The following is a 14,139-nucleotide window of genomic DNA, read 5'->3' as shown; positions in this document are numbered from 1 at the left end:
TGATCCAAATTTACGTTTGTAATTTTACCTTCAATCTTCAATTCTTTAGCCTTGAAGAAGCATGCACTTTTGATGAAATATTTCAAACCGACTTTTCCTAAAGTAATGTGACTTTAGGTTTAGGGTGACGAATCTGCACTTTTTATTCATTAAATCACACATTACGACAGAGTTTTATTTAAATTTTTCATATCACCACCAGGTAGACAAGGTGCGGCATTTCAATATAGATTCAACGATATCAATGTCTCATTTATCACAAACACGCAGAGATACAACAACGGCGATATGCATTTAGTGCACGTTTCTAGATATTAAAAATGTTCGCGATGGTTTATTTTTATAAATTTAACAATGCAACGAATATTTATCAGCATTATTTCTCGTAATATAGCCAGATTTAATACGTGATTTTTAAAAAATACGAGTAAAGTTATTTACCATTAAATCCAGAAAAGAACTACGTGTCGAATGATGACCTTATATCGCCTTTGAAATGAAATGGCCAACTTGCAAATCTTTTAGAAATTTGGAAACTGAATAATCTCAAAAACGCAACTTTCTCGCTGACACACATTAAATGTGACATTTGGAAATATCATTAGGTCACCGGTTATTTTTTTCTGCACAGCGAACATGTACCAGATCGCTTTATGAACAGTTCCATATTTCATCATTTGTTCCCCTGGTACACCATACAAGATACACTTTTTATACCAATTATATGTTTTCTAGCTTGTGTAGCGAGCATGTAGCTGTTACTGGTAAAAGAACAGGTTTTAATCAGTTGCGCGGCATATTCAGAAGAGAACTCTTGTCGATATGGATTTATTTGCCAGTACTGTAGGAAAGTAGTGCAATCACCATTAAAGTTGGAACTTAATTGTGTCGGTGTGATTTAAATCAAAAAGAAAATGAAACTAATTTATCTGTTGTGAAAAATATTTTGTTCATATACAGTCACATTGAAGTAGGTTAAGCTTTTATAATGCGGAATAAACAATTTAGCTAACTATCGTTTACATTTGAATTATATAACTGCATTGTTGACCATTAAACCTTGAAAACCCATATCGATTAGGCTATTCTCTGATTTACTAAATGGTTATGGCTAACATACGCTACTTTGAAACAATATAAAGTGAATAAAATGAAAGAAATCTCAAATAAAGATAGGGTACAAGAGGAAACAAAGGCTCTTAAACCCGAAGGTAAAACAGAACAGCCACAAGATGTATCAACAGATGATTTCAGAGATCTAGACCGAGGTTGGGCCTGGGTTATTCTCTTTGCATCATTTGGAACGTTTTGTTTATTAGGAAGTTCTCTTTATTCTGTTGGAATTATTCAATCGGTGCTTCTTCAAAGATATCAAGAAAGTGTGTCACTGACGTCGTGGCCAGGGGCTTTGAACACTGCGTTGATGTCGCTTGGAGGTACTATCTTTGACAATGATTTAAATCCTAAGAGAGTTGTTTGTTTTCAGCCAAGTTTTCTTGTTTACCTTACATTTTGAGGTTTTGTTTTTCCTTAGTATTTACTTTGGTTTAATCATATTCTATTAGCGAAATGCATAGCTTACAACTTGTATATAATGTAACAAATTCAGAAATACGCTTAGGATAGGATCGAAAGCCGGTGGCTTATATAGACATTTTCCTGTAGTAAACAATCACACATTCAGGGTAGTATATAAGATTACTAAAGTCAATTTTACATAAATGTCATGAAGTACAGTTATTGTTTATAAATGTAGAAAAGTGAAACTTATAAGAGTGATGCACAAAGACTTGACGAGAATGGGCAGATGGTTGATATTAAGTATTATTCAAAACGTTTGGAAGACTCAATGAACCTATAGACTAATTTAGATATTGTTATATCATCTGTTAGGTAGGGATTGCCAAAGAATAATAAATCAATAATGATATCCAAGCAACTATATTTAAACCATCCAGTAGAACATTTCTTTCAACAATGTAAAACGGACAATAGTACTCACTGTTAACATTTTTGCTCTTAAACATAATATTTGTTAAGGTTTTATCCCTACTTTTCTTTGGCACAATTATTGTATTTTGTCCTCACTAGTGTCAGTCACAACCCTGAACATATTGTCCAGCTTCTGTTTTCAGCATGTTTACAGAATCGTGTTTTGCTGATATAATACTGTCGGCCACGACACTATAGTCAAAACTAACGCTACTTACTGTTGGCCTTGTACATTCCTACTACATGTATCGTGCACTATTATATAAGAGGTATAAAACATAAAATAGAGCAGTACGATCAAGTAGTTTATCGTAATAAAACTATTACAGAGGAATTATATCAAGCTGTGCTACCTTTTGGAAAATAGGCGCTTATAATGTTAGTATGTATTTACAGAGAAATAATTGGACAATCTTATTTTTAAGAAAAAAATAAAGGAGTATTTTTGAAATTTATTTGTAGAAATGTTGGTATTCTCTTTCTGAGAGTGCTGAACTAGTGCGCGCTTACCCGTAGCTTTATATGTGGAATTGTTTATGCATACACTTATTTCTATTTCGATTAAAAAGATTTGATAAGTTCAACTGAAGAATACAAATTGACAGGAGTGAGTTTTTTGTTGTTGAGATTTTAACTTATACCATGATGATTTTGGTAATACAGAGATTATAACAGTCATTGCATTAGCTGGTCACTGGTCAATCAGTCTGAGTGCAAGGTTATTCATTGATGTTGCATTTATTGTACAGGGAACTGATTTTTGTGTTTATGTATCTTACTTATAATAAATCTATTGACATCAGAAAACACACAAAAACTAGTCCTAATAACAGATGCTGTAAATTATAAGCATATACTGTTTTAACAGGTTGTATGATAATATATGTAAACTTAAATATCATTTTAATTCAGTAAAGATACTTGTTACGGAATGTGTATGATTTGATACACAATAGATTGCCTAAGCTGTTTAAAATCTCTGAAACAATCCCTCTGAAGCATAGAACGCAACCAAGACTCGGTTCATGAGAGGCAATGAAATGTGCAACAACACTTGATATTAAAATGCTCCAACATTGAGAATTTTACACGTACTTTAAAACACAGTGTTTTCTTACTTACTGTTATTTATATATGAGCCGTGCCATGAGAAAACCAACATAGTGGGTTTGCGGCCAGCATGGATCCAGACCAGCCTGCGCATCCGCGCAGTCTGGTCAGGCTCCATGCTGTTCGCTTTTAAAGCCTATTGGAATTGGAGAAACTGTTAGCGAACAGCATGGATCCTGACCAGACTGCGCGGATGCGCAGGCTGGTCTGGATCCATGCTGGTCGCAAACCCACTATGTTGGTTTTCTCATGGCACGGCTCATATCATAGTTAGTTTGATCTCCGACTGTAAAGGTGAAAAAGATCAAACAGAATCTTCAGTGGACAGGTATAGCAGACAGGCTGATGGTAAATTAGAAATATATAGAATTATCATTTGGAGGCTTTTTAATAGTAGGGTAAACAGTGTCGGGGTGTATCTACGGATGATTATAAAGATCTGGACCAAGTTAGAGTCTTAGTGTTTCTGTTTGCATCATTTGGAGCGTTTTATTTACTGCGCTTATTGGTGATTCTATTTGCATCTTTTGAAACGTTTTATTTACGATGGGTCCGGATGATTTTATTGCATCTTTTGAATCGTTTTGTGTATTCTTTTTGCATCATTCGGAAGTTTTATTTACGATAGTTATGGGTGATTCTGTTTGCATGCTCCGGAACGTTTTATTTACGATAGTTATGGGTGATTCTTTTTTGCATCCTTCGTAACGTTTTATTTACGATGGGTCTGGATAATTTTGTTTGAATTATCAAGACCGTTTTATTTACAATAGTTATATGTGATTCTGTTTGCATCCTCCGGAACGTTTTATTTACGATGGTTATGGGGCGATTCTTTTCTGGATAATTTTGTTTGCATCATTATGAACGTTTTATTTACGATAGTTATGGGGTGATTCTGTTTACATCCTCGGGAACGTTTTATTTACGATGGATCTGTTGATTCTGTTCACATCATTAGGACCGTTCGCATCATTTTGATAGATATGAGTGATTCTGTTTAACATTCGGAACGTTTTATTTACGATGGGTCTGGGTGATTTTGTTTGCATCATTAGGTAGGCCTACTTTTTATTTACGATAGTTATAGGTGATTCTGTTCGCATTATTCGGAACGTTTTATTTGCGATTGGTCTTGGTATTTTTTTTTGCATCAGTCGGGATGTTTTATTTGCTATGAAGCTCTACGTACATAATCAGTCGTTATTATTCAATCACTGCTTATTCAACGGGGCCAAGGAAGTGCACCATTGACCCATCGAAAGTATTCGTTATTTTGCTCACATTCTTTTAGTTTTTGTTTTCGTTTTTCCTTATTTAGGAATTTTAGTTTGCTAATTTCCCACCACCGACCACCAATGATAATGGTAGGATGATGATTGTAGGACGATAGAATCGCCATAATACTATCATTCATCCGGCATCGGACTGTAGCATATTTTTGGCACAATAATCATTTGTATAATGTAACTGAATAATAATAGGAATTTACTTATTTATTTTCAGTCTCGTCCATTTAGATTTAAGATAAAAAGTAAACACATTTAATCACAAAAGGAATGTGAAAATTGCAATATTTTAGAATTATAAGAGGCTATTGAAATGCATTCAAGCACTAAGTATAGCTATAAGTACGAGTTTCTTTTGTACTCAACATGATGATAACATCAAATTTGGATCAATAAAATGGATAAAATATAGGTGATATCATTTAAAAAGACAAAGTGCTTTCATTTATTCACTCGAAATAGTTTAATAACTTGAATGCTTTACTGATATCGTCACTGTGTTTAAGTACATTGATATAAACCTGTCCAGATTTTCGCTGAAGTTCCTAATCCACCAGGGGGTTAATTCTATATTCTTCAATATCAATGACAGATCTGCATGGGATCAAAATATTTCACCAAAATACTTAACATTTTTTTCTACATATGGACGAATGTATTTGCTCATAAAATAAAGAATACTGTAGAATTTTAAGACTAAACCTTCGGATTTTCCCCGAATATAAAGAAAAGCAAATACAGAGAGTATTCTGTTTAATACTTAAAATTAATAGCAAAGTGAAACCAGTTGCATATTTCATGTCTATGTTTGATTATAAGACTGTATGACAGTTGAAATACAAATAAATTCCCCAAGGATTATAATGCCTGATTTATACATTTAATTACTTAGTAGACGACCAACATTAAGCAATTTTAGTCCAAAACTGTACATCTAAATTGGTAATAAATCTGGCTAACACATTGATTTTTTGAGACAAATAATTTTCAGATACTATTGGTAATACATTTCAAGGTAACTGTAATCAATAAATCAACTGCTTCTCAATTGAATTCCAACTAATTATCGTCATCTGAGAACATTATAAATTAAAATCATATTCCAAAGAATCTTCACTCAAATACTAGTAGTTATTTAACTTTGAATTCTATATATTATATATATATATATATATATATATACAATACGTACTCATTCGAAAAGCATATTGGACAGGTTATACGTTTCGCAATAGAAATATATTATCACGTTTTCATCAATGTTAACTGACCATGATTCCCCCTTTTAAGGATCTTTCATGCTATATCATCAATGCAAACTGAATGTGATTCCCCTCTTTGAGTGAACTCACATTTTATATTCAACATATACTGCCTGTGATTCCTCCCATTGGGTGGGGGCCCAAATCGTATCATTTATGTAAACTGATCGTGATTCCCACCTTTTTAGGTGCTCAATTGCTATGTAAATGCATCAATGTAAACGGACTATGATGCCTCCGTTAGGGTGAGCTCAAATGGTATCAGCAATGTAAACTCACCGTGATTCCTCCCATTGGATGGGCTCAAGTGGCATCATCAATGTTAACTGACCTCCGTGATTCCTCCCTCTGTATATGTTCTCAAATGGTATCTTCAATGTAAACTCACCGTGATTCCTCCCATTGGATGGGCTCAAGTGGCATCATCAATGTTAACTGACCTCCGTGATTCCTCCCTCTGTATATGTTCTCAAATGGTATCTTCAATGTAAACTCACCGTGATTCCTCCCATTGGATGGGCTCAAGTGGCATCATCAATGTTAACTGACCTCCGTGATTCCTCCCTCTGTATGTTCTCAAATGGTATCATCAATGTAAACTGACTGAGGTTCCTCCAGTTAGATGAGCTCAAATAGTATCATCAATGTAAATTTACCAATGTCCCTTTGTGTGGGCTCTAATGGTATCGTCAATGTTGACCGACATCCGTGATTCCTCTGTTTGGGTGGGTTCAAATGGTGTCATCTTCCCCGGTGACCGTGATTCCTGCCTTTGATTTGGCACAAATGGTATCGCTTCAGTTCTTCTGTTAGTTATATTACTATTATCATGCTACGATTCAGCTATTTACGTCGTATGTTGTACACTATATTACATGTATATAATTTTCAACATTTCTTAAATCATTAAAATTTTGTATTCCGTATACTAGTATTTGAATTTTACAGGTCAAAAGTCAGCAAGTCGGGCTATGTTTTAAGCCTTATCATAACCGTCAATGGTGATATCAAAGCCAGCACGGTCTTTGTTTTATTCTTCCAATGTCATACTCTCAGGTGAGATGCTGGCACAGTTTAAATGGACAGTTGTTATCTCTTCTAAGTGTATTATTAATCTTTATCTATCACTTACTATTCAGGTCCATTATCAAGCGCTGTGGTGGATCGCTTCAGTTGCAGAACAGCCATCGTTTCTTCCGGTATATTCCTGACAACTGCATACCTCACTACAGCCTTCGCAACCAACATTTATGTTACTACATTTACCTACGGTTTCATCGGAGGTAATTCTAAGTTATGTTCTTTTTCTATATGCTTCTATTAGAGCATATATGCATTACTTAGCCCTGTGTGCCCCAGTGGTTTCAATTTACCGTACAGCACGGGCACTGTACGAACGGAGCTAATCAAGCCTGTCGTTTTGAAACCTCTCTCTCTCTCTCTCTCTCTCTCTCGTTTTCTAAAACCTCAATCTTGGTATAGAATTCTTTCGCGCGAGGACGCTAATCAGTTTGTCGGAGATGGTTCTACTATGTGTCAATCGTACGTAAATAATGTCCAGTGAAGTGTCTGTGTCTTGCCCTGCCATTTAAACTGGAAAATGGCGACAGAACTTATTTTATGCCGGTTTGAGAACGTTGTACATTTCTTTACCTCACTTGAAAAGAATAAATTAGAGTCTGCTGTTATTTTGCTTGGTTTTATTCAATCTGTTGTACCCTCTTATAGATTTTATTTATCAACTATTTCAACTACAGTCTTTGAAGTTCCACTGTGCTTCAATTTCATGTCAAATGCAGATAAAGAAGTTGTCCAAATAAAGAATGCATCATTACATTTTTGTTATTACAGATCTTCCTAAAATTTTATTTAAAATTATAATACTTGCAACCGTAAATAGAATACGCTTTGTTGGTTCTGTTTGATAACACCACGTGGGCTTCCTTTCGTTTTCTTGCGGTTCAATAATAAATGACATGATTACAATTATTACCTTTGGTTGATAAAGAAGTCTGAAAAAAAGAATTTCTGACATTTTCTCAGAAAGATAGGATGAGGAAGTCTTTTATTTGTGTGATATTGTGTTTATTTGTGTGATATTGCGTTTATTTGTGTGACCTCGACACAATGTCGAGCCACTAACAATAATACAATTGATACATGTAACAGAGTTATCCATGGGTGAGAGGAGTTACTTAAGAAAATCAGTAAAATACTACATAGATTCTTGTTTGCTGTAAGTCTTAAAAAGCAGTTTAGTCAATTTTTTTTATTGATTAGGATTATAGGAGATAATTAAATCTATCGAACACCTCTAAAGAAAAAGAAAAACACCCAACACAGTATTACTATTTATCCATTCTTGAGCGGAGGTTAAGAAAAGCCCGCACGCCTGAAAGAAAAGTCTCTCAACCAGGTTGGTCGCTAAAGGTTATAACACACTAAATAGTTGTTGTTCTTTATTCTATATAAAACTGATCTAATTCCAATGACCGCAGCACACATCACATTTGTAATGTTGTTATTTCATTATGAAAATGCTACCTACATGTCAAGCATAAATCTGTCATGTGATTTTAGCAAAAAAAATGCAAAGAAAATCAGGAAAATAGCTCTACAGAGCAAAAAAACTGAGGACTACCATTTTTTTTCGCGCCATTTTTCTTTTTAGTGTCTGTATGCCTATAAGAAAAACTTTTTTCTCTGACTCTGTACCAGTTTCATTTGAAATGTACAAGAAACCGAAATGCATGAAAAAATATAAGGTTTTAGCTTGATATCAACAGTTTCCAAGTTTTTACAGCATTTTCAGTACCATAAGACAAAGCGTCAGATTTTGTCAAAAACAGCTGTCACGACATAATTTTGAAGCAGTTACCCTAAATGCAGCCTTGTTTTGCCCTGTTTTGACATTTTCTGCTCCGATCTGCATGCAAATTACACATTTAAACTGTTAAATATGTTCACTTATACCTCTGATGGCCAGAAAATAGCAATCAGTAGGCTATAAATATGCAGTTTTTGACAAAAATACACTCAAAACAGTGAAAATGTGATATTTTTTGGTTTTATCCTCATTTTCAACGAAATTGCAATAAATTTGTCATTTTCTATCAAATTCTAATCAAAGTAGCCCATTTCCACCATCATCTGGCCAGATTTCAATTTTTACCAATATCATCTTATACGTTATAACACACTAAATAGTTGTTGTTCTTTATTATATATAAAACTGATCTAATTCCAATGACCGCAGCACAAATCAGGACCATTTTAAATGTTTGTAACCTACACTTTCTTGAAAAATATTGTCAGTACTAACCAAAAATTAAAAGAAAAGTGGCGGTCATGTTTGATGCAAGAAAAATAATTTCAGTCAAACACACAACTGAAAAATCAGCTAAAAGATGAGACCCCAAATTATACTGGTGGTGTATGATCTAAGTTTCCATGAAAAATTTTGTAATGTTGTTATTTCATTATGAAAATGCTACCTACATGTCAAGCATAGATCTGTCATGTGATTTTAGCAAAAACATTGCAAAGAAAATAAGGAAAACAACTGAGGACTATTTGTATCCGCCATTATGTGTCTGTATGCCTAAAACAGGTACAACACTAATACAATCGTCATGTAGCCAACAGTTCTGGGCATATCCATTCAAATAATTTATTTACGATTTTATAAATCGGTAACTGCTTTCAATTTCATCTCATGAAGACTATTGCTAACCATTGAAATGTGACATACTGCTAGCCAAACTCCGACGCAGTGATCTCCCTTACCGCTACGCTGTCATTGACGCTCATTGATATGAGCGGCAAGCTTGCAACCGTCCATTTGCCTGTAACATACTGCATTTTAAAAACTGATATGTTTTTTTTTTCATTACGAGTGATCCATAACATGTACATGTTTTGTATTTTAGGAATTGGTGGTGCACTCGGATATACAGCTGCTTTGGTTGTGATCGGTTTGAATTTCAGGAAACGCCGACATTTAGCTGTCGGTATAGCTGTTTCCGGTGTCGGGGCTGGACTTTTTGTGCTCGCACCGGTAATGCAACTGTCACGTGATTACTACGGACCCTCAGGATTCTTCATCATTGTGGCAGCAATGATGGCAAATATAATCGTATTCGGTAGCATGTGCTTTCCGAGTGGGCTAGAAATTGCGACACAAAAACAACGAAGACATGAAGTATATAAATCCAAACGAGAAAATAATTTTATACAGGCTTTAAAATGTTACTTAAGAGTTCTAACAAAAGTTACCGTCATATTGCTATGCTTGTGTATGTTCTGTTATTGCCTAGGAATTCAGTTGATATATCAACACTTACCAAACTTTATAGTTGTCAAAGGTTTCACTGCCATACAAGCGGCATTCCTGGTTTCACTTTCTGGATTACTATCGGTGTTTGGCCGGGTACTGACTGGCATCGTAACAAACTTGAATCGCATAAACTGCATTGTTTTATACGCTGGCTCAATGGCTGTTGTTTCAATAGCTTCCATTTTGTACCCATTCATATCAAAACATTTCGTTGGTCATGTGATATATATGGTGGTGCTGGGTTTATTTTTTGGATGCCCATATGTAACTATAATGGCTGTAAGCTTGAAATTTGTTGGAATTAACTATATATCGTCGGCTATAGGACTTCAATATTGTGCTGGCGGAGTGGGATCAATTGTCGGACCAGTTCTTGCAGGTAAGCTGACGATAATACATAATTCAAACTGTTTATCTACTGTTGATGTTTCACTTCACGCACGACTTCAGCTTGCATTAAATTCTATAGATTCATACTAAGTGAACTCTAAGTCATAACAACAATCAACAATACATTTTACTATTATATACTATTTTAGACGAAACTGACAATATTTCGCAAACAGACTTTTAAACAAGTTCCTGTCGAAATCAAAATCCTCCAGACCAAGTGCCCACATACCATATAGGAACATATATGGTGTTTTGGACTACAGGTTTCAAGGTTAAGTGTGAGATATAAGAATGTGTTAAAGAAACTGCAAACTGCTTTAACGTTAACGCCATAAAAATCGCCAGAAAAGCGGGCCTTAAATTGCATTTTATCCTTCATAATTGATAGACAGATTCCTGTAAACTCAAATGCCATTCACTGTTTTGAAATATGATCCAAGACGTTATGTCAAGTATTGATTCCTGGTTACGTCAGGTATTATTTCCTGGTTATGTCAGGTATTATTTCCTGGATATGTCAGGTATTATTTACTGGTTATGTTAGTCATTACTGAACATGATAGTATTTTTTCTAGAAACAAATTATTCTACACTTGTACCTTAATTGCAGGTTTTCTTATAGACAGCGGAGGGTCATACGAATTGTCCATTCTTATAGCTGGTATGTTTTTGATTTTCTAAATACTTCTGTTTCTTAGTAAACAATGAACTTAATTTTTAGAATAAACTGAAATGTCACATTACTTTCCTGTTCAAGACCTAAAATGGCTCCGCACAATATAAGTTACAATACTTTGTTTGAAAGTTAGATTGTGCAAATCGGACTATTTTGTATGGTTTCTTTATGACAAATCATTCAGTATCTGATTAAAGTGGTCCGGGACATAAAGTTTTTGTTATATTTAATTTTTTATTTACAAACTTTGTAAATTCTGTCAAACAAAACGATGTAGATATTTAATAGACTTAATCTTTCAAAGATGACATATAGAATTAAATTACATTTTCTCGTAAATGTTAAAGTCTTTAATAATTAATCAACAATGTATATCATCGTGTCTACCATGTCTATATTACAGCATTTTGCATAGCTTTTGCGTCGATCTTCAGTGCTGCAACCGAATGCTTCAAGCCAAAAGATAATGACCACACCTTAGATACGGAATTTGAAGTGTCCCAGAAGATACAGTCACCTAAAGAAACAACAGTTCATTGCAAAATGCTGAATGAATGAATTATTTCCGTTGTCTTTCATTTTTAGATTTTTGATTAGATTCCGCATGTATGTTTATATATATGATTTTGATACTTCTGAGACCTTCGTAGGTTATTTTGATTTTAACTTCTTGTAAAAAAGAGATTCTTGTGCGATTATATTTGAAATTGTGTTATAATTGTGTGCTTTAGTCAACGCTTTATTCTATGTTCTTACTATATATGTAAAAGCACTACAATGTATATGTATATCATTTTGTAAGAATTCTATCTACTCCATCAAAATATATGTACATTTGAAGAGTTTTAGAATTGTCGAATGTTTATTTTAGTTCTACTTTGGTTCTCTTCAAACTGTCCTCATTCTACCCATTTGAAAAGTAACGGAAGCATGGAGCACATCAAGGGCTACCAGAGCAAAACAAACACTGCTATGGAAGGATACAACTGATTGGCTACTTTATGTTACATGTTTATTTTCATATCGGTGAACGTACTTTTGTCACACTCTAGTTCATCATAATTTCATTTTACGGGGATTCACAAACGCTTATATTCAAACTATCCACATTCTGCTCAGTACGATTACAAAATAAATTTCTTTTAGTGCTCAGCATATCGAACTCAACCAAAACGAGCCGTAAATCGAACTACCCGCGAACATGAACTGTAATGAACAAAGATACACATTCAGCTAGGTCAGCGTCGAGCTATAAAAGCGCTGAACACTATGTGTCTCTCAATCTGGTCATAACCTCTTTTCATAAAATGTTCTATAATCCTACTAAAAAGCTGTCCGGCACATGAATGGATTGAGTTTCAAGACTTATTTTTGTGTCCTGGAGCCATAATTATTAAAAACAAGAGCTGTCGGAGGACAGCAACGCTCGACTATTCAACAGCCTTGTCAATTGTATAAATACAAAAGTCGAAAAAGGGGCATAGTTTTGAAAAAATGGGGAAAATGGTTATGAAACCTTCACAGTGCTTATCAGCTCATGACAGTGAACAAGTGTCAGAAGTTTCAATCCTTTCCCATTAGTGGATACTGAAATACCAGCTTACATACAAAAACTGCTAAGTCGAAAAAGGGGCATAATTTTGAAAAAAAATGCAAAGTAGAGTTATGGAACCTACAAAGTGCATGTCAGATCATGACAGTGAACAAGCGTTTAAAGTTTCAATCGATTCCAATTAGTAGATACTGAGATACCAGCTTACATACAAAAACTTAACCAAACACTGCTAAGTCAGAAAAAGGGGCATAATTTTGACAAAATGCAAAGTAAAGTTATGGGACCTGCACAGTGCATGTTAAATCAAGACAGTAAACAAGTGTGTGAAGTTTCAATCCATTGCCATTAGTGGGTACTGAGATACCAGCTTACATACAAAACTTTAACTAATAATTTCTAAGTCGAAAAAGGGGCATAATTTTGTAAAAAAGCAAAATAGAGTTATGGAACCTGTGCAGTATATGTCAGTTTATCACAGTGAATAAGTGTGTGAAGTTTCAATTCATTCCCACAAGTGGTTACTGAGATACCAGCTTACATACAAAACCTTAACCAAATCGGGACGCCGACGCATGGGTGAGTCCAATAGCTCTACTATTCTTTGAATCGTCGAGCTAAAAACCATACTTATAAATCTACTCCCTAGACAAGGGTTTAAACCCCTCAGAAACAAGAGCAGCGAGACAACAGAAACACCATTGAGGACTAGGCTAAACAATTAGAAGAAAACTATTGCAACCGCTCAGTCTTAGTGAGCTTTGACACCTGCCTATATAGAAACAATAACAACGACCCAACAAGAATAGCCACATCATAAGTACACAGCCCTCTCTTCACAGAAATGAAAGACATTTGCACAAAAATATATAGATGAAGTCAATAAAAAATAGAAAAAGACAAAATAAACACATAAAGGAGCATATTGGGGCACCGCACTGGAACAGTCAGTAGCCAAAACATTAATTCGGATCTTAAACTGGTAAACTGCTCAATTACCAAAGTTACAGGACAGTGTAAATAAAAGTTAGCCAGTTTTCCACCTGCATAGTCAGTCAGACATAATCAAAGAAGAAAGAGTAGCGTCGAACTATAAAAGCGCTGTTCAAACACTATATAGTGTGTCTCACAATCGGGTCATAACCTCCTTTCAAAAAATGTTCTATAATCCTACTAAAATCAGCTGGAAAATTTCCGTAGCCTGGAATTTTACGAAGTTTATAAATAAACTTTCTATAAACGCCAGATCTACCTTGTCATAGAATTGTCTTCAAAATACAATGGAATTTAACAACTGAATTTGAACTCCCTTAGTAAAATTTGGTAAAATATGTTCGCAATTTTATAAAAATGGTAGCTCTGTTATAGGAGGTTTCTGGTATTATATTTATTACGTTCATCGACATGTATTGCCAATAGTCTGTCCAGACACTTATGAAATGTGCAGCATGTGCAACATCCTTCTCTCTATATCGCCACCCTCTCCCCACACCAAAAGAAAAAAGAAAAGAAAAAGACCCCACAAAAAC

General features: G+C 34.6%; 1 protein-coding gene across 2 annotated transcripts; it reads left to right on the top strand.

Annotated features, from left to right (window-relative positions):
• Positions 1-627: 627 nt before the first annotated feature.
• On the top strand, positions 628-12,153 carry LOC123547773 (monocarboxylate transporter 12-like). Of its 2 annotated transcripts, XM_045335026.2 has the most exons (5): positions 631-1,436; positions 6,793-6,936; positions 9,583-10,368; positions 10,993-11,043; positions 11,462-12,150. In XM_045335026.2, the coding sequence occupies exons 1-5, from the start codon at positions 1,151-1,153 to the stop codon at positions 11,614-11,616; spliced, it is 1,422 nt and encodes a 473-aa protein (XP_045190961.2). In that variant the 5' UTR covers positions 631-1,150; the 3' UTR covers positions 11,617-12,150. The 2 variants fall into 2 exon arrangements, with proteins under 2 accessions (XP_045190962.2, XP_045190961.2); XM_045335027.2 differs by lacking the exon at positions 6,793-6,936 and having other exon boundaries at positions 628-1,436; positions 11,462-12,153.
• Positions 12,154-14,139: the final 1,986 nt, after the last annotated feature.

The sequence above is a fragment of the Mercenaria mercenaria genome, chromosome 9, assembly GCF_021730395.1.
Source record: "Mercenaria mercenaria strain notata chromosome 9, MADL_Memer_1, whole genome shotgun sequence".
NCBI lineage: Eukaryota > Metazoa > Mollusca > Bivalvia > Venerida > Veneridae > Mercenaria > Mercenaria mercenaria.
Note: the sequence above shows the minus strand (reverse complement) of the source record. Positions and strands in the feature narration are given on the sequence as shown.